Below are 20,206 nucleotides of genomic sequence, written 5' to 3' on the forward strand. Positions count from 1 at the left end.
TGACCATCCCCATCTGGCCTCCTTCTGTATCCCCAAGGCTGTGACAAAGTCTCCAGGTCTGACACTTGCACGCGTGCTGAGCCCAGGACTCGCCTCTGCTGCTCAGACACTCTGTGCCAGTTGCTCTGCCAGGTCCAGGAGCTGCCCTGAGAGTGCTTAGGGTACCAAATCCTATCCAGACCCCCACCATTCCCCCAAAACCACCCTGCCTTGAGACAGGCCTCCTTGGGACAGTGGTGATCACAAAGCAGATGAAGGAAAAAGTGGTCCCCATTTCTCTCCAGGTTGTTCCTACACCAGTGACCACAACGCACACAGCCAAGGACCAGTCCTGCTGCTCCCAGTGCTGGCAGCAACCATCCCTGTCTTGTCACAGCTGCCTGCATGCACACATCCTGGCCAGAGACCCCCACCAGTCCCCCGAGTCCCACCAGTAGCCCTGGTGCAGAGGAGAGCTGTGCCCTCCATACCCACGACTCCCCCTGCCACTGCAGGACTCACACAGGGAGATCTTGGAGAAAACAAATCTTCTGGTCCTGCTTCTTTCACACCCTGCCAAACTACAGTGGGGACACCTTTAAGCAACCTGGTCTAGTGGAAGGTGTCCCTGCCCATAGCAGGGGCTTTGGAATGTGATTATCTTTAAAGTCCCTTTCAGCCCAAACCACTCTGGGGTTCTGTGACAGCCCCTTGGGATAGGGAACAACAGGTCGTCCCCAGGCTGGTCCTGCTTGCACCATGGGCATCCCTGGAGTCACCCACAGTGGGTGGGAATGGCTTTTCTGCATTACTTACACACAGATAGAGATCTGCCATGGGTGCCAAGTGGCCTTCCCAGCAATTTTGCTGGGACACAGGATAAATAGTGTTCCCCTCTAGCCATGGAGCTGGGACATCCTCCTGGCACCAGCACCAACTGCTTCCCTGTGCCAGCCCATCACAGCCAGCACCAGAGAGCAGAATCCACACACAAATTCCCTTTAGTGCCCTCCCCAGCACAGCAAGGCCCTGGGGAGGAGGAGGAAGGGGGTTGGCAGCCCTGTACCCCAAGACCCCATGCAGCTTCAGAAACACCCTGCCTCAGCAGAAGGGCCAAGAGCCTTCCAGGGGAAAGGGAGGCTGCTACTCAACCACTCCATCCCTCACCACAGCAGGGGAAGAGCAAGAAAAAAAGCATCACGCACCGGTCGTCCTGGGAGGGGTGGATGTAGCCGGAGGAGAGGATGTTCAGGGACAGAATGTTGGGGTCGATGAGAGACTCGTCTGCCTCTGGGGTGTTCCTGATCCGACCTGCAAACACACACAGAGTTACCTCTGAGCTGACAGCAGAGGGCTCCCGTGGAGGCAGGGGCAGACTGCCTGCCTGCAGCTCCCCCCGGCCATTCAGCACCAGAGATCCTGGTCCAGCTCCTGGACACGGGGACAGGGGCTGAGGTGTCCTGCCCATGCAGTGTCCCAGGGTCACCTGCCAGGCAACTACTGCTTTACTATTGCAGGGCAGGAGGGGAGACAAGGCATAAAGCTCCATGTGGGGACGTGGGAACGTGGGCAAGAAAGAAGAGGGTGAGTCTGAGAGGATGCCTGGGAGCTCAGTGGGCTGGGGCTGGTTTGGCTTACCCACAACCAGCTCCCGCACTTCCTTCCAGCGGATGAGGCTGCCTGTTTCATGCACCAAGGTGACACTGATTCTCCTCTGGATGCCCTGAGACCCACGAGGCCAGAGAGAAGGGACAGTAGTTAACACAGGTCCCAGCAGGGGTCAGCTAGGACAGCACCTTGGGCAGAGAGTACCTGGTGAAGGAGGAAGGTCCCATGGCATGGCATGCCTCCACGGTGGTCCACAACAGCAGGGATGTAGCTGGAAGAGAGGATTGCAGCATGAAACAGAATCCTGCCAGCCTGCCCAGAGGTGCTGAGCACTGGGCAAATCCCTCATTGCCTCCCTCTCCCAGCAGGACTTACTCTCCATTGGCCTCCAGCTCACAGATCTCAAAGAAAACCATCAGGTCGTACTTGCACTGGCAGGGGCCAGCACTGGGCCGAGTCATGGTGCTCAGCTTTGTGGCAGGCACTGCAGTGGGGCAGAAAAGACAAAGTGAGAGGCTGAGCCTGCTGCTGGCACTCAGAATGAGGAATATGATGGCAGAGGAAGGGCAGAGCAGGCAAGGACCTCAGGGCATGCATAGAGGCAGCAGCAAGAGCCTCATCCCAGGGAGCTTGCTGATCACTGGCAGTGCTTTCTCCCTTGCCCAGCATGGAGTGTCAGCAACAGACTGGCCTCAGCCATCCCCAGGTGCACACAGTGTGCCTGCACATCCCAAATCACACCGTGCTGCTCCAGGCACTGCTCAGGAACCACCACAGGGAGGCTGCTCCCCCTGAGCTGCTGTTTTGACTGGACAGCCAAACCCCCACAGCTGTGTCTCTCAGCAGCCATGCCACCCTGTGGGACACTGGGGCTGGGGGGCATCTGAGCAAGGAACCTCCCCCCTGCTGCTCTTCAGGAGGTGAGATGGGGGCTTTCCATCTGGTGAATACTGTGGAAATGGGTGTCTAGGGCTTTCGAGTGCCATGGCCCATAAAAAATAAATTAAATAGTACATTTTGTGGTGCCTCTGGGGAAGGGGACACCCACCCAACCTGGGGACCATGGGTGGGCACAGGAGTAGGGGGCTGGGTTCCCTACCTGGTTTGGAGAGTGGCATCACACGGGGGAAGTGGCGTCGGGATGGCCTCAGTGGGCTGCAGGCAGAACCAGCTTGGTTATAGCACCCCCAAAACCAGGCACCCCCAAACCCAGCCAGCCTCCTCTATGCCTTGGGGCCATGCTGGGTCCCCAGGCAGCCCACAGGCAGGGGCTGGGGGTGGTCCAGATGTGCCCACCTCAGGACATCCTTGCAGAGAGGTGGGAAGGGGTGCTGCTGGTAGTGGCCAAACACCTCGAACACAATTGGCTGGCTCTTGATGTATTCAATGAAAGATTTTGTCACCTCCACAGCGATCTAGAAGAGAAAGAGCTGCTGAGCCACTGACAGGGCAGTTTATCTGGGAAGGGGGATAGAGCCAGCAACAGCCCATGGGATGTGGAAGGGTGTAAGACTGTCAGTCCCCTGAATCCCTCACCCACTCCTCCCTCTTTCCACCAAGACCACTGCAGTGAAATCCCAGCCTTTTCAGGTGGGGCTGGGAGTGGCTTCTGGTGTTTTTCCTGCATGTCCACCACATCTAAGCCTGGCTTAGCTGGGTGTCTGTGAAGGGCTGGGAAAGCCAGGAGGAAGCTGCTTCCCTAGGAGAGGATCCAGCCAATGGCCCTGCAGAGACCCCAGCAGGAGCAGGAGCAGGAGCAGAGGGGTGGTGGGAGAGGAGTACGCACATTTTGGACATGATAGAAGCCCAGGGGTGGCCCCCGTCCTGTGTTCTTCAAGGGTTCTGTTGAAAAGGCCTCATCATGGCGATGGATGAAGCTGTGGAGGGAAGGAAGGTTGTTCAGGGGCTGTTCAGGGGTGGGGACATGCTGGAGCAGGGAGGGGAGAGAAAGCAAAGGACCACAACAAGAACCTATTCCCCCTGGGGCTGCTGCCTGCCCCTTTGGCTGTCACAGAACCCCCTGAAGCTGACGGGAATCTCCTCTTGCCTTTTGCCAGTGACTAAACAAGTGCTTGGGCAGATTTCCACAAAGGCAGATTTCCACAAAGCCCATCCACAAAGGGCTCAGGGGTGGAGGAAACTTCCCAAATTCACCAGGAGCCCCCAGGTGATGTCTGGAGCTTGGTGGAAGAAGCAGGGCTGGGGGGCACTAGGGGCTCACTTGAACTGGCAGAAGATGTCAGCGTATTCTGCAGAGATGCTGGAGGCCTGCAGGACTGTCACACGGAAAGTGAAGATGCTGCCCAGCTTCAGGTGGTCCAAAGCCACCTCCAGTGGCCCGTCCTGTGCAGGCTTCTCTGGGCTGTCCAGAAGATCCTCTGGGGTCACTGCAGGGAGGAGAAGGCCCTTAGCAAGGCAGGGTGTCTTCCCCTCAGTGTTAGGAACATTTAGGAACAATGTTGAGATGCTGGAGCATGTCCAGAGAAGGGCAACAAGGCTGATGAAGGGTGTGAACACCCTTGTCCAACACAGCTGGGGGAGCTGGGGGTGTTTAGCCTGGAGAAGAGGAGGCTGAGGGGAGACCTTATCACTTCTACAACTCCCTGAAAGGAGGGTGTAGCCAGGTAAGGGTTGCTCTCCTCTCCCAGGCAACCACTGACAGAACAAGAGGACACAGGCTTGAGCTGCACCAGGGAGGCTTAGGTTCGACATTAGGAATAAGCTGTTCACAGAAAGGGTGACTGAGCATTGGAAGGGGCTGCCCAGGGAGGTGGCGCAGTCACTGTCCCTGGAGGGGTTTAAGAAGAGCCTGGATGTGGCACTCAGTGCCATGGGGGTTGACAAGATGGTGTCAGGTCATAGGTTGAACACAAAGATCTCCAAGGCTTTTCCCTCTGTGACTCTGTCTGCCAGCAGCCCCCCATGGGAGCAGTGGGCTGTCAATGCCAGGGAGGGTGCAGGGAGCCCTCCCAAAGTGCCTGTCACCCCTGCTCACCTGCACAGGTGTTGTTGTTGACTTCATCAGCAGATGGGCCCACGTCGCTGACCTGCCCCTGCCCCTCCACGATGCGCAGCTCCTCCTGAGAGGTCCCCGAGCGAGACATCCCCACAGCTGGGCACGACTCTGACTGGAACTGAGCCAGGAGGGGACTTCAGGGATTCTGGTGGTCCTGCTTGCACCACCACCAGCATCCCAAGCACCCAGGCACCTCCAGCTCTCTTCTCCCACCCCACTGCAGCCCCCCTGGGACATGGGCGAGAGCAGGATGCACTGGTGGGTACCCAAGGCTTGGTGGACCAAGAACACATTCCCTTCCCTCCACCCCTAGCAGTCTGGGGGTCCCCATGGGGATGCACTGAGGTGGCTGGCAGAGATCTGGGCTCCATGGGCATCCACCAAGAGCCAGCCCCACCTTACCTTCTCAAAGTGCTGGTCATCAAAGGAGATCTTTGCTGTCCCCGATTGCCGCACACCAGAGCCATAGTCAGGGGCTTCTTCATCCGCTGGAGGAGAGATCGGGGTGAGCCAGCACAGAGGGTGCAGGGGATGCCAGGGGCACAGAGGGTGCAGGGGATGCCAGGGGCACGTTGCTGAGGGGGGGTTCCCTCGTACCTGAGATGGCCTGGACAGCCACGCGCAGGAAGCCCTTCACCTCGCCCTTCTCACTGACGATGGCCACGCGGTGCACCAGGGGCACGGGGTAGAGGAGGTTGCTCAGGTAGACAAAGGCCCTGCCAGAGAAGGGGGGGACACACAACAGGGGGGAGAGCGGTCACTGCTCCCACCCGTGGGTGCCCAGGCACGGCTGGCGTGGCCGGCAGTGGCCGGGATCCCAGGTCACTGCTCAGGGCGCGACCGCAGCGCTGCAAAGCAAAACTAAAGAGAAGGCAGCCAGGGCCAGGCGGAGGGGCTGGGGCAGCGGGCAGGCAGCGTGCCGCGGGCAGGAGGGTGGGCAGGAGGGTGCCACACGCCATGGACAACACCACAGAACACACCAGAGCTGCAGACCTCTCCGACCGTCACCTCCGTGGCAGGCAGGAGGGGAGAGGGCTGCGCTGGTGCCACCGTGAAGCCGTAGGGCGGGAGGACCTTCTGTGTGGTAGAGAGCTGGAGAACTTGGGCAGGAGGTGCTGCAACATGACTGGGGGGGCAGCTGCAGAGTCACCACGGGGAGGACAGGGGCAAGACAGGGGGGAGGAAGGGTGACAAGGGAGATGGAGGCTGTCAGGAGCAAAGGAGGCTGGAGGACAAGGTCCTGGACCTCCAGAGGTGAACCTGCTGGGGGTTCATGGCCCTGGCTCTGCCCGCCGTGTTGGAGACCACTGGGAGGGAGGCTGCATGGTGTGGCTGGCAGCATCAGGTTGTACATCCCCCCCCCTCCCCATCCCTTCACACACGTGGCTTCAGGGTCCTGGGCCACCTGCCAGCAGGTCACAGGGGTGGACAGCATGCCTGGCAGGTCTGAGCCTCCTTGCTCTCCTCTGCAGCATCCAGGTCACCGATGCCACCACGGCGAGGTGCCACGCTGGAGTCCAACACAATGGCTGCACCATGACTCTGTCAGCACCTCCTGTCAGGCCACTGCTCTCTGCTTCTCAAGCATTTTGGGTCCTCTTGCTGCCTCCCTCTGCCTCACTGTCAGCTTGCAATGGTCATCCAGCTCTGGCCATGGTGGCATGCTGGACCCTCCATGGTGACTACCTTTGGCACTGAGCTCCCTGCCAGAAGGTGTGAGCTAGCTGCACCACTTCCAGCAAGATGGGGCATGGGGTGCCTGCCACCTCTCCCTGTGGCACCCACCAGCATCTTGAGGTGTGGTGGGGTGGGATGGTGCTGGGGGCTGGCCAGGACATCTCTCCTTCAGGAGGCTCCCATGAGGGTTGCATCTCCAGGCGGCTGCTGTGCTGCTCAGGGCATCCCAGCCTCACAGGAATCTTCAGATTCAGTGGCATCCCAAAGTGCCCAGGGGGCTCTTGCAGCCCTGCCTTTGCACCCCAACTCCCAAGTCCGGAGATTTCCCCTGCACTGGTGACTCCCATTGACCTTCAATGCTCCTTGAGGCTTTTTCCACCCAAACATCTCAAAGGACTCAAGTTGTGGAAGCAGCTGATGCCAAATCATTATCTCCTGATGGGTCCATCTCAACCCATCTCTTCTCAGATGCCACTGGGAACAGGTGGTCAGACCATGGCAGGGTTCCCAGCAGGACTCATGGCTGGGGCAGAGCCCACAGGGAACTCTCGAAAGCGCAGGGATCTGTGTGCACCCACCCACCCAAAATCACAGGGCAGCTGGAGTGCAAGCAAGGACTGGAAAGGGCAGGGAAGAGTGGGAAAGAGGTGGGGCAGGCAGGGAGGAGGGGGACAAGTGTGTCACTAGAGGAAGGAGGGCAGGGACACTAACCACAAGATTGGTGAGGTGCAAAGATGGCATGCTCAGATCAAAGAAAAGCCTTTCCAAAGGAAGATAAAAGTGAAAGGACCCCAATTTTTGCTAAAGCTTTGAAGAGATAGAGCCAGCAGCTAAAAAAAAAAAGAATAAAAAACCCTTAAAATAACCAAAATTAAAAAAAATTGGAGAAAGAGAGAGAGAGAGAAAGAGAGAAAGAGAGAGAGAAAGAGAGAGAGAGAAAGAGAAAGAAAGAAAAAGAAAGAAAGAAAGAGAGGAAGAAGGAGAGAGAGGGAGAGAGGGAGAAGGGAGAGAAAGAAAGAGAGGAAGAGAGAAAGAGAGAGAGAAAGAGAGAAAGAGAGAGAGAGAGAAAGAAAGAGAGAAAGAGAGAAAGAGAGAGAGAGAGAGAGAGAGAGAGAAAGAAAGAAAGAAAGAAAGAAAGAAAGAAAGAAAGAAAGAAAGAAAGAAAGAAAGAAAGAAAGAAAGAAAGAAAGAAAGAAAGAAAGAAAGAAAGAAAGAAAGAAAGAAAGAAAGAAAGAAAGAAAGAAAAAGAAAATCAAAGACAAGGATCCAATCATAAACCAATCCAAGCACACTTCACAAGAAATGTGGCCGGCGGAGCTGCTGCGCGGGGAGCCAAACCCAGGGCAGACTCAAAAGAAGTCAGGAGGCACCAAGCTCTGGGGAACACGCCCCCGGCGTGGAGTGGGGTCGCTGCCACAGGGCCTCAGTTGGTTTTTTGAGGTGCCCTTGAGAGTTTTGGGGTTGTTTTGATATGTTTGGTTTTTTTCTTTTAAATAAGGAAAAATGAAAAAAGAAAATAAAAGGGGAAGAACCCAGCTCTTTCGGTCTGAGGCTGCAGGACTCTTAGCCCACCTCCACCCTCTCTGCCTGCCTTGCTCCCTCCTTCCCACCACGCTGCCTGGCTCTCGCACGCCGAGGAAGCGGAGCCCCAGCTCACCCCGGTCAGGGAGCCCCTGCATGGGGCAAAGGCTCTCAGAACAGCTCCTGGTGCACACCCCCTTGGGAAAACCCCAGAGAAAGCTGGCAGCTCCTCAGTGCATTGTAGGGATGGGCAGATGGCTCCAGGTTTGGTGGCACAGCCAGGTTTGGGGCAGCTGGTGGGCTTCTCCACCAAGACTGGTGGAGCCCAAGGGGTCTCCAGCCAACAGGTATGAGAAATTAAAGTTTCTTGTCCTTGGCTCCAGCTAAAGAGGAGCTGGAGCCTACACCCAGGTCCCCACAACTTCCCTGGACATCTCCTATGCCAAGTTGGCAGGTATGGCCCCAAGCCAAGCACTGGCTGGAGCTGGAAGAGCAAACACTGCTTTTGGCACTCTGTTCTGCACCCAGCTCTCTACTCACTCCCCTCAGCTTCATCCCCCACAACCACTTGGGGACATCCAAGCCTCCAGATTCAGGGGGGCTCACCCTGACCAATGCAGTGCCAGAGGCACTCAGGGTTTTGAAGCACCTGTGGGCCCCAGTTAGTGGCACCATAGGGTCATCCCAAGCCGGGTGGGAGGTGCCCCCAGGTGGCTCCCCTGATTCCTTTGGTGCTGCAGACACAACAGAGCTCCCTTTTTCAGGGGAAAAAGACAATGTGCCCAAAAAGGTGCCCACATAAGGAAGGCACCATCCACCTTCCCCTACCATCCCTTTCCCCCACTCTGCTTCTCACAGCTCTACCTCAGTGGGGACCTCACCACCCTGCCAGGCACCCGGGCTTGGTGGCAGTCCCAGCCCAGCCTGCACCTCCGGGATGCCCCGGAGGTGGGAGTCGTGTCCAAAAGCAGCTCCCTCATGCGAAAGAGCTAGGTCCTTCCCGGCATGCTCTCCTAAAACCTCACCAACCTTCCTACTAAACTGAACAGGGGGAAGCGGTCGTAAAATGGATCCCGGCCATCACACAGCGGGCACTCCGGAAAGATGTCTTCCTCCAGGTCCTCCTCCTCCTCCTCCTCCTCCTCCTCCTGCCCCTGGTGCTGCTCGTCAGCAGGCTCGGTGATGTCGGAGTCGGGGTTCGAGAAGGTAGGGGAGGGGGTGAGATCAGCCATGCGCTCGCTCATGCATGTGTTGAAAAGAGGAGAGCTGTTGCAGCCAGAGATATCTGAACTAAGGTTAGTACAACAAGATAGAAGACATGTTAACACCAGCTGTTCCAAACAGAAAGAATAGGAATTTTGCTTTTTTTTTTGGTTTTTCTTGGTTAGGTTTTGGGGTGGGATTTTTTGTCTGCTTCAATCGAGGGACATTGGGAACAAAGACCTGCCCATCTGGCGCATCTCTAAAGCCACCAACAGCCAGACAAAAGAGCAACCCACGGAACCAGTGTGAATGCTGGGGACACCCTTTGCTGGGTTTGCAGGGAACGCAGGGACAGAGCAGGTGGCACAAAGGCTCGCCACTATCCCTGCTGCTGGAGAGAATCCCTCCTTGTGCTACAGCACAGGGGAATGCCTCCAGGCCACACAGCTCAGCCCCCTGCTCCCCCTGCCCTGCCCCAGCCTTCTCCAGGGTGGCCCATCCTCCTTGCTGGCACTGCACCCTTCCATCCAGTGCAGGAAGCACAGGGGACACGCGGCACACACTGCACAGACAGACGGACGCTCAGACACCGGCGCGTGCACAGGGACACCACATGCCCACCGTGTGGAGCCCACCACGGCACCGGCTCCCTGCCTGCTGGACAGCCACAGCCCCCACACCCCCCGAGCTGGAGCCCGTGGCTCTCAGCACTGGGTGAGGCAGGCAGCAGCAGCGTTGCCAGCAGCTCGTGTGCCCCTCGGGGCGCTGGCAGGAGAGCCGTGACACCGGAGCTGTCACACGGGGGGTGAGCGCTCCGCGCGCGGTGGGTGGCACTGGCAGCGTGTCCTCCTGCAGGACCTTCTGTGGGTGCCAGCCACGCTTGGAAGGAGCCAAAGCGCTCACCTGCCGACCAGCCTGAACCAGGGAAAGCGGTCGTAGAAAGGGTCTCCTCCAGTCACCACATTGTCACAGTCCTCGATGACGCTGGAAGGCACTTCTGCTGCTCGGTCATACATCTCACGCATCAGGTCCAGGCGCTGCCTGCAGGCACAAGGGACACCCATGGTGGTGGTGAGACACAGGGCTGTGGGCAGCCAAACCCTCCTGGCACCGCCATCTGTCACCCACCTCAGCTTCTCCAGGGTCCAGTAATGTGTTGCCCCGTTCTTCTGGTCCTGCACCTCCACGGCCACGATGGTGCGGGGGAACGGCCGCTTCTCCCGGTCCTTGGCAGCATCCGGAGGCAGCAGGTCGGGAGGGAGAGGGGAGTACAGCGTGTCCGTGAGGAGCACAAACTGGAACTGGACCTGGGGAGGGGCAGAGGGGCTGGTGAGACACCTGGAGGGCAGGAGGCTTCGTGTGCTGCCTCTGGCGACCTCTCCTCAGCACCTGTGGGTGCTACAGCCAGGCAGGAAGGAGTCCAGGCACCCACCTTCTTTTTCAGCTCCACGCTGATGGCATTGGCTTCCTTGAGGAAGATAGCGTTGCCCCAGAGCAGGTCACGGAGGGAGGTGAACTGGTACCACTTCCACTTCCTAAAGGCCCAGAGGGCGAGCTCGAATTCCCGCTCTGTCCACTGCACTGTGGGGACATGGAGGGACAGTCACCCCACTACCAGGACATCGACCCACAGTTCACTCCTCATGCTCCCACAAAGCATCAAAACCTCCTGGCGGCTCCCAGCCCTCACCTTCATCCTCAGGTTCTTCCTCCTCTTCATTTGCCTCAGGGTAATACCTAGAATCCATCTGCTTCTGCAATGCCTCCAGTTTGCTCTCATAGTCCTGGGGGAAACAGGAAGAGAGGTGATGCAACCCACTGGTGTGACCCTTCCTCCACGCTGCCACATCACACTCCTCTTCCCTGCAGGAACACAGCCTCCTCCCTCCTCTGGATCAGTGCTCGTGGTGACAACTCCAGGAACAACACATTTGCCCTTGTTTTTAGAACACAGACCCACCCCACACAAACATCTGCCAGGATTTCAGTCATGCCTGAGAAGGAGCCATGTCCCAGCCACCTACCAGCCTCTGCTGCTCCAGAAGGTAATTTGCCTCTTCCCTCTCCCTCCGGTACTGGTCCTCCAGTTCCTGGAGCCTACATGGAAGTGGGGAAGCAGAGGATGACCAAGCTGGAAGTGAACCCCCAACTCCCCAGCACCTCAGGCCGTGCTCTCACCGCTGCTCCATCTCCTGTTTCATGTCGATGCCTTGCTTCTCCAGCAGCTCTCTCTGGGCAAAGGCCCAGTCCACGGGCTCCGCGGGGGTCTCGGCGCACGGGGTCCGCTCGCGCTCCTGCCGAGCCTGCTCGGGGTGGTTGAAGCGGAACACGTGGCTCTTGCCCATGATGATGCGGTTTCCTGCAGCCGTGGGCGCGGGGAAAGGTGTGGGGTTAATGTGGGACAAGTGCAGGGCCCCCATGGCAGGGAGGAAGGGGGGTTGGAGCAGCTCTGGCCTGCCAGGCCCGGGACCCACCTGAGCGCAGGATGCTGGGCTCTGTCACCTTTTTGCCATTCACGTAGGTGTCAGCACCTTCACAGGGCTCCAGGGTCACTATCACTGTGGACACAGAGTGGAAGCAGAAGGATGAATCCTGCACGTGCTGCTCCCCTGCTCCAGCAGCCTCAGGAAGGGAGAGTCACCCCAGCCACATTTGGTACCCACCAGCAGCACCCACCCCATGGGCAGGTAACAGGATTCAGCCAACCTGGTGTTAATCAGAGCAGTCCCAAGGAATAAGGGCAGCTGGAGACTGCATGTGAGAGGAGACCAGAGCTTCCCCAGGCTCATCTCCCACAGCTCCTTCACACCCAGGTTCCTCCCATTTTGGGGGGTGGATTCTGCTCCACATCTTAAGAGGGGGAATGATCTACAGTCTGCTCAGCCATCCTGCCCTGATCTCCTCACCTTCCTTCCTTCCTTCCCACATGCCTTGTGTGAGCTCCCCTCCCAGCCAGGAGGGATATAGCTCGTCTGGAAGCATGGAGTAGCCATGCAGTAAAGCCCAGCTAGTTTGAGGAGGGCAGGACATTCATCTGGGGGCAGGGGCTGAGGAGATGCAGAGGGATGGGTCCCCAGGGCAGTGAAGCCCCTCCAGACAAGCAGTACCTTCACCACCAGATTTGGTGTCACTGCGGAACAGGCAGTGCTCCTCTTTAATGAAGTGCCCGCTGAGAACGATGTCCTGCCTCTTCTCAGCATCTTCCCGGCCAACCCTGCGGGGGAAATCCAGCTCAGTCCTCCCTCAAAGCAGCTCCTCCTGAGTCTCCCCCCAGCCCCATCCTTGGAGCTGACAGGAGCAACCAACCCTTGGTGCACTGCAGGACCAAAATCTTGGGGATTTGCGCTTCGGGGATGCCCTGGGAACAGTGCCCAGCCTGGGGACAGCTGTCACCCCCCTGCCCACCTGGGGAAGTCAGACACTGAGACAGGGACAGTGCTGCCACCTCTCCGTGGGACCTGGCCCTCACCTTGTTATCCCATCCTTGATGTAGTAGAGCAGACACTCGGACATGAGTGGATCCTCATTCAGGTTGACCAAGTGTGGTGTCTGGGAGGGACAAACAAGGAGCCATCCCTGAGTGCCCTGCCTGCCCGGGCACTGAGGGTGCTCTGCAGGAAGGAGGGCGCTCAGCAGCACTGCAGGCTGCCCCTGCACAGCCTCTCCTGCCCTCTGCATCTTCAGGGTGACACATCCAGACTTTTCCAGGGGACTGCACAGAGAGGCTGCCATGTGGATCCCTGCTTCCACAAGATTCCTTGCTCTCTTCCTCACAGGGCTGAGTCCTAGCTACCCTTCCTCTGGCCTCCTTTGAAAATTCATGTTCCAAACAGGCCCAACACAAAGCCAAAACCTTCCCATGGGGAATCCCTGATATGACTCAGAATCCCCTGGGGCAGAACCCTTCTCACTTGTGCAATATTCTCACTATATTCTCACTGTGAGAATATAATTCCATATTATAGAATCATGGAATGCTGTGGGTTGGAAGGGACATAAAACCACATCTTATTTCACCCCCTTTCCATGGATAGGGACATTGTCCAGTAGATCAGGTTGTTCCAAACGCCATCCAACCTGGCCTTGAACAATTCCAGGACAGGGGCACCCACAGCTTCTCTGGGTAACCTGTGCCAGGGCTTAATCACAACTCTCAGGGAAGAATTTCTTCCCAATACCTAATGTAAACCCTGCCCTCTGCCAGGTCAAAAAGGAAGTAAAAGTGCCCATTTTCCTCCACTGATTGTGCACCAGATGGTGCATCCAAAAAGAGCAGGTCCCAGAGGTTCATCCAAAAGCAGGGCAGACCTGAAGCCTGACCTGCAGGCTGAATTTCACTTTCTGGTTTTCTTCCTAACAGGTCCCTCACAGCCCTTTCCTGCTCTGGGTCACCAACCCCTTGTTCTTGATAGGAGGAAAATTTCTCCCCCATCCAAAGGCCTCTCAGGCCAGAGCCAGCTTAGCTGCTGGGATTACACCTTCAGGGAACAGGGGCAGCCCCAGGAGTACCAGTGGGAGAAGTTCTGAGTGTACCAGACAGAATAGTGGCTGTAAGGAGCACCTTACCAGCCTGCTGAGACCCAGCATGCAGAGGGAACCCTCACCATGGTGCCACAAGCCTTGGCTGGCAGCAGAAACTCACTGCAAACAGGGCAGCAGAGCTGGAAGTCAAGGGAAAGGTGGGCTCTTCTCCATGGTGGCTGGAAGAAGTTGGCTGCAACATTTAACCTCTGGCCCCACTGGATAGACATAAAGCCCTGGGGGGCTTGAGACCTCCTTCACTTGCAGTTTTTGTCCAGATTTGTAAAGCTGGTGGTGACCTTCCACTGAGCTCCTGGAGCTGTAACCACCCCAGCCATGGCACACAGCAGGACAGCAAAGTGCAGTGCCCATAACAAAATGGATTTGCACACTATCAACACTAACTTTCCTCACCAGCCACTGGAGAAGTCAGAAGAGTTTCCACCTGCCAGATAGCTGAAGAGCAGGGAGGCACCAAGACCACCACAGCAATGCCCCACCTCCGAGACCAACCTGCTTTGGGGAATAAACCCCCACGCTTCCTACCCAAAGGTCTGGACTCCTAACAGGCAGCAGCTGGGACAAGAAACAAAGACAACAGTGCACAAGTTTATCCTAAAAGTCAGATTGGCCACGTAAGAGGAAGGCTGTGAAGTCTTTATCACCACCTGAGCTGGGGACACACACACTTAAGAGGTTTGGCCAAATCAAATGCTACAAGCAATAAAGAGATGGAATATTTGCCCACCCACATTTCTTAGCAATGACTCGCTGGCTTCAGGGGCAGCAATTTGAAATATCTGAAAGTATGAATTTTTATGAGTTAACACTGGAGTTCAAGAGAGTGATCATCAGCAAATCCCCTCATGCAGGGGGCCACCATGCCAGCAGTGGGGGTGGACATTTATCCACGTATTTGTACCCATGTTTGTGCCCAGCAGGCTCAATGCTGGGATTTCCCCCACAAGTTTCAGAGCCAAGAAAAGGCTAGTGAAGGATATGGGACTGGCCAGCTGTGACAGAGTGGATCAGGAGGGAGCTGCAGGGGTACAAACCAGTCCCCAGGAAGAAGAGAATAGGATGATCCTACCTTTTTAGGAGAAAATACACCCAAGGTGCCTCCATCCTCCCTCATGGCCACCCCCATTTCGGCCAGCAACGCTTCCCTGAAGGAGCAAGAGAAAGAAGTGCCTGTCAGAACTCCATGCACCTCTAGGATGGAAGCCCTTGGTTTGTCCCATGGATTGCAATGCAGGGCTTGCCACAGCTCTCATCACAGTCCAGGTGGGTTTTTCAGAGCAGCCCACCTCTGTGCAGGCTGACATGGTGGGTACTGGGGTCCCCAGGGGCAACCCAGGGTCCAGCTGGACATCCAAACTGTTTGGCTGTCCCAGGAACCCAACTGCTCTAACAAAGTGCCCAAGGAATGCCACTTGTGCCCTGCCATCCTGCCCCAGTCCCCCGGCCCACCCACCTCTCCATCCGTATCGCTTCTGTCCTGCGCAGCTTCTCCTCCCACGTCTCGTTCAGCTCTGCAATGATCTTCTCTGTCTCCTGCCAGGGGGGTTAAACAGGGCTTGGTGACACCATCCTGGGGCAGCACTCCTGGCCACTCTGCACAGTGTGCTCCAGTAGGACACCAGTCCCAGTTTCAGCAGCATTTCACCCCCATCTTTCCATCAGTCCCACCTTCAAAGAGTGAGGCACAGACACCACTCTCTCCATTGCCTTGCTGCCAGCCCACTGCTGCACCATGCAGGACCAGGTGCACTGTGCCCATCCCAAGCCCAAAGCACCTGTCCCACAGGTCCAAGGCAGCACCAGGAGGACCCTACAACACCCAAACCCTCAGGGTGGGCGAGCTCTAGGTCTGTCCACTCTGCAAGAGCACATCTGAGTATCACTTCCATGAGGACCACCCTTCATGGGGCTCCAGAAAACACTGAGCCCCCTCTGCAAGCTGGAGGGCAGGGGGAAGGAAAGGGGGAAGAAAAGGGAAGGGAAGTTCCAGAAAGGGAAAGGGAAAGGGAAAGGGAAAGGGAAAGGGAAAGGGAAAGGGAAAGGGAAAGGGAAAGGGAAAGGGAAAGGGAAAGGGAAAGGGAAAGGGAAAGGGAAAGGGAAAGGGAAAGGGAAAGGAAAGGTGTTGAAGATTGCAATGCAAGTTGTTTTCCATTACCATCTGTATGGCAGATTACCTTTGTCAAGTGGGCAGTTTGCCTTATCTCTCTCTTTGAGTGACCACAGTCACACCTCCCTCGGGAGGGGACATTGCTGATAACAGCTATTGAATGTCACTGCATGGCTGATAAGAACTACAGCATCCCATTGGGAGATGTGAGCCCAGAGGGAGGAGCCAAGCATTGCTACCCAGATATATATAGTCCAGGAGTTTTTGAGACACCAGCACGGCTTCTCCACGGAATTCCCATGAGGAACAGCAGCTGTCTTCTTCTTCCACGGGATCTTCAGAGGCAGAATCCATCCTTCTCTACAGGACCCCCTTACTCCAGCAAAACCAGCCCTGACACTGCAGGAGGGCTGCAGCCACATTTCCAATTGGACTGCTGCCAGCACCCTGACCCACAGGGTGTCAGGCTGGGTTCTGACTCTGTCAGTGTTGTTCCAGTTACTGCATTGTTTATTTGATCCTTTTTTTCCTTTCCCTATTAAAGAACTGTTATTTCCTGCTCCCATATTTTTGCCTGAGAGTCCCTTAATTTAAAATTTATAGCAGTTCAGAGGGGTGGGGAGGATTTACATTCTCCATTTCAGGGGAGGCTCCTGCCTTCCTTAGCAGCCTCCTGTCTTTCCAAACCAAGACAAAAGGAAAGGAAAGGCAAGGCAGCAGCCTCTTACCTTGAGCCTCTCAATTGCCTCTTCGCTGCCCGGAGCAAACATGATGCGCTCGTGGAGGCTGGCGACCGAGGCAGCGCGGCTGGACAGGGCAGAGAGGGAGGAAGAGGGGCTGATGCCAGCGATGGCGTTGGTCACTGTGGAGAGATTGTCATGGCGCTGGCTCAGCTCTGCCCCTCCAGCATCATTATTGTTCTCAAGGTCGGACACATCTACGGGCGCGGAAGGAGGGGTGGGCCGGGGAAAGACACACAGACAGGGTGACAGAGAGAGACAGAGACAAGAAAAGCTGTTGGGAAAAAAAAAAGAGTGGCCGGTGCGTCGAGAAAAAAGCCGGGAATTACAGGAAAAGGCACAGGCAAGAGCAGAGCAGCACAGACAGCAACAGGGCAGGGCAGGCACTCTCTTCCCCTCAGGGAACAGGGCTGTTGGCTGAGGCAGATGCTGCAAGCAGCCATCCTGGGCTCCCAGGGACACTTTTGTGCAACCTCAGGTCCTGCATCCATCAGGTCTGGGATCGAATGTCCTCCCCAAGTATGTGCCACTGCCTCTGGCATTCTCTCCATCTCTCACAGCCTGTGTGGTTTTCCCTGCCCAGATGCCCCAGATTAGCCAGATCTGGGAGCAGAGAATGAGAAGGGAAGGGGATGAGAGGGGGTGGCCTTCTGCCCTACAAAGGGTCAGGTAGACAGGGCAGGAGAAGCATCAGGATTCCCTCACAGGGTCTGCTCAAAGGAAGCCCATGGCCTGCTGGAGCAGCACCTTGGCCAGGCAGCCAGAGAATGAAGCCAGGACTACAGGCAGGGGGGCTTGCCAGCTTGCAAGCTGTGGTGGCTTAGGACCAGGTGTGGGAGATGCTCCTCCAGCCCTGAGGAGTTACTGGTTCTCAGAGCAGTGTGCAAGAGGCAGGCAGGGCACAGGTCAGCAGGTGCAGGATTACTCACCCATCTCCATTAGCCCACACCCAGGGAAGCTGAGCCAGGAGGGCACAAGCAGGCCCCTGGCTCCTCAGCAGGCTCACCATAGCCTGGCTGCACTGCCTGACCTGGGGTGGGACAGGGCCCAGTGCTTATCCAGGGGCCAAAGCCTCCTGGCCACCACCACCCACCAATCCATCAGTAGAGCACCATTCCATCCCACCCGAGGCCGTGCCAGGCTCCAGCCCCAGTGAGACACCAGCAGCAGCAGAGCAGCAGCAGCAGCGACAGGAAACATCACAACAGCATGAAGGAGGAGTCCCCGTGTGGCCTGGGCCCTTGGCATGGCCAGGTGGGAGGACACTGGTCCCTTCAGCACTAGCCCAAGCCCAGGTGCTAGCCGCCACTCTGGCACCATGCCCTGTGCCAGCTCCCTGAGGATGGGCAGCCTGCAGGCACACAGCACCCCAGCAGCAGGGGCTGGCTGCAGGAGCCCTCCCCATGCTGCACGGGTGCCCCTGGGCACAGCCCAGATCTCCAAAAAGCTGTGAAGCAACAGAGAGTACCAGTGATGGGGAATACACACATTTGGATCCTCCCGCAGCAGGGTGGGCTAAGAGAGAAAGAGAGGGCAGGGAGGGGGGTAAGACAGAGAGAACAGAAGAGAGAACAGAACAAGGGGGGGCTCATCTCAGTAGGGTATCAGACAGCACAGGGAGGGGAGCCCATGGGCACGTGCAGCCCCAGTAACACCTTCCTGGCACCTCTGCTGGGTGCTGGATGCTGAAGATGGTGGGTGGAAGGGAAGAAGGGAAGGTTTGCTGGGCAGAAAGCAGCTCCCCTGCCACAGGAGGGGCTGGGGGCTGTGCCCATGCGTGCAGGGGCTCACCAGGGGCAGCAGTGGTGCTGCTGTGGGGCAGGGCAGCAGGGTGCAGGGAGGCTGTGGGGACATCAGCCCATCTCTGCCTGGAGCCAGTGGCAGGGAGCACCCCTGGTACCTACTGTCAATGATGTCCCCGAGGCCCTGGGCATAGAGCAGGTCACGCAGACGAGCCACCTCATCCTTCAGCTCCCTGATGAGCTTGTTGTTGGGGTCCTCATTGATGACAGCATTGCAGCGGATCTGCTTGGCACGGTCAGCGTACCTAGGGAACAGGGGCAGGGTCCTGAGCAACACTGAGAACAGGGGCAGGGTCTTGAACAGCACTGAGAACAGGGCCAGGGTCTTGAACAATGCAAGAACAGGAGCAGGGTCTTGAACAGCACTGAGAACAGGGGCAGGGTCTTGAACAACACAAAAACAGGGGCAGGGTCTTGAACAACACAAGAACAGAGGCAAAACCCCAGCTGCTGGACAAGCAAGAGTGCTGCAGAGCCCCTCCAGCAAGGAGGATCCCAGTGCCAGGACAATCCTTTGGGCTTTTGTCTGGGGTTGCAGGCTCCCTCCAGAGCACACCCCAGGGAGGGACACCACAGAGGTGGGGAGAGCATGTGGCAGTGCCTGTGCCTCAGCCTCCCCTGTTCCTGCTCACTGCAGGGAGAACAAGGGCACTTCTTCCTACCTGAGGGTGCTGAGGGTCTCATCGTAGTTGATGTCAGCAGGACTGAGAGCAGCCACCATGGCAGTTCTGGAGTTGCCTCCTGCCCAGTAAGACAGAGGCATGAGGGAGATGCTGGTCCCTGTGCCCCCTGCCACGCCCTGCCTGGCAGCCTTTGGCAGAGAACACCCCCCAGCTGTGCTCACCCAGGTTCTCCCGCAGCAGCCAGGTCAGCACCGAGTCTCGGTAGGGGATGAAATCTGTCTTCTTCTTCTTTTTGTTCTGGGAGAGCAAAGGGAAGGGCTGTCAAGATGCCTGCTCTCCTCAAAGGGAAGGTGACAGCTGGTCCCCAGCCATGGGGACTTGGAGCAGGATGGAAACCTTGGGCATCTTTGCCCAGGTCCACAGGTCCTGCCTGTGAAATGCCCTGAGCTGGGAGGGTAGCTTAAGGCTGGCTACTGAGAGCCCCAGAGGGAGGAGGAGGAATGAGGAGAAGAGTGTGCCTGAACTCGAGCTGGTCTCACTCCCAAACCACCCTGCAACCCACTCCCACCCACTCCCACCCACTCCCACTGTGCTCAAAACCAACGCCCCCCTCCCCATCCAGCCTGGGCACCCACCTTGTTGGGCCCTGAATCCTGCAAAGGAAATGGAGACACTGTTTAGGGGAGCTGCTTTTTTCCTTGGCACCCACCACAGATCCCTGGCCCTCAAACAGAGAGTGCCACAGGTCCCCATGCAGATGGCATCTCCAGCAGCCCAGCTTGTCCCAGCTGCAGGGACAGCTTGGAATGTGTCTGCCCACCCCTTGGAGCTGGGATGCTCCATCCCATGGAGCTGGGATGCTCCATCCCTCAAAGCTGAGCCCATCCCATGGAGCTGGGATGCTCCATCCCATGGAGCTGGGATGCTCCATCCCATGGAGCTGGGATGCTCCATCCCTCAAAGCTGAGCCCAGCCCTGCTGGCCCAAGCCCAATTCCCCCCAGTGCCAATGTTTGTCTTCTCTCCAGCTACCTACCATTTCTGCCAGGGCAGAGATGACTTTCCCCAGAGTGGTCAAGGACTTGTTGATGTTTGCTCCTTCCTGGTTAGAAGAGGAAAATGCTCAAGGCCCTATTTCAGAGCCACATTAAAGCCCAGGAGAAAATGAGGAATATCCAGCATGGTGTGGACAAAGAGCAGCTGGTCCTGATGGGTAACCAGCACCCCCCAGCTGGGACTCATGGTGAAACTGGCACTGGGCAGCTTTCAAACACAATCCCATCAAGGATTTTGGCAGTGCAGTGTGCAAAGAACCAGGCAAGGAGATGTTTTGGGAATGAGGGAGGAGGCCATGGTGTCCCACCAGCAGAAGGGGACCTCAGGTCAGCT

At 57.2% G+C, this 20,206-nt stretch overlaps 1 protein-coding gene across 19 annotated transcripts in view; it reads right to left on the bottom strand.

The window, feature by feature from the left end:
• The window catches only part of KIF1A (kinesin family member 1A), a 42,863-nt gene that overhangs the window by 10,349 nt on the left and 12,308 nt on the right, over positions 1–20,206 (bottom strand). For 3 of the 19 annotated variants that reach the window (XM_066556295.1, XM_066556299.1, XM_066556296.1), the window contains exons 9-38: positions 19,854–19,919; positions 19,454–19,471; positions 19,040–19,115; positions 18,858–18,936; positions 18,298–18,440; positions 17,882–17,908; positions 16,382–16,590; positions 15,000–15,079; positions 14,616–14,691; positions 12,474–12,553; positions 12,112–12,218; positions 11,479–11,562; positions 11,183–11,363; positions 11,029–11,101; positions 10,695–10,788; positions 10,437–10,585; positions 10,133–10,311; positions 9,908–10,045; positions 8,831–9,091; positions 5,201–5,319; positions 5,006–5,091; positions 4,583–4,721; positions 3,809–3,974; positions 3,374–3,464; positions 2,884–3,002; positions 2,687–2,742; positions 1,963–2,071; positions 1,792–1,858; positions 1,618–1,702; positions 1,185–1,290 (exon numbers count right to left, since the gene is read on the bottom strand). In XM_066556295.1, the coding sequence (XP_066412392.1) occupies positions 1,185–1,290; positions 1,618–1,702; positions 1,792–1,858; positions 1,963–2,071; positions 2,687–2,742; positions 2,884–3,002; positions 3,374–3,464; positions 3,809–3,974; positions 4,583–4,721; positions 5,006–5,091; positions 5,201–5,319; positions 8,831–9,091; positions 9,908–10,045; positions 10,133–10,311; positions 10,437–10,585; positions 10,695–10,788; positions 11,029–11,101; positions 11,183–11,363; positions 11,479–11,562; positions 12,112–12,218; positions 12,474–12,553; positions 14,616–14,691; positions 15,000–15,079; positions 16,382–16,590; positions 17,882–17,908; positions 18,298–18,440; positions 18,858–18,936; positions 19,040–19,115; positions 19,454–19,471; positions 19,854–19,919 (3,263 nt within the window). The remainder of the gene's footprint in view (positions 1–1,184; positions 1,291–1,617; positions 1,703–1,791; positions 1,859–1,962; positions 2,072–2,686; positions 2,743–2,883; positions 3,003–3,373; positions 3,465–3,808; positions 3,975–4,582; positions 4,722–5,005; positions 5,092–5,200; positions 5,320–8,830; positions 9,092–9,907; positions 10,046–10,132; positions 10,312–10,436; positions 10,586–10,694; positions 10,789–11,028; positions 11,102–11,182; positions 11,364–11,478; positions 11,563–12,111; positions 12,219–12,473; positions 12,554–14,615; positions 14,692–14,999; positions 15,080–16,381; positions 16,591–17,881; positions 17,909–18,297; positions 18,441–18,857; positions 18,937–19,039; positions 19,116–19,453; positions 19,472–19,853; positions 19,920–20,206) is intronic. The other 16 variants (XM_066556305.1, XM_066556307.1, XM_066556306.1 and 13 more) reach the window with 7 other exon arrangements.

This window comes from Molothrus aeneus, chromosome 10, assembly GCF_037042795.1.
Source record: "Molothrus aeneus isolate 106 chromosome 10, BPBGC_Maene_1.0, whole genome shotgun sequence".
In the NCBI taxonomy this organism is placed as follows: Eukaryota; Metazoa; Chordata; class Aves; order Passeriformes; family Icteridae; genus Molothrus; species Molothrus aeneus.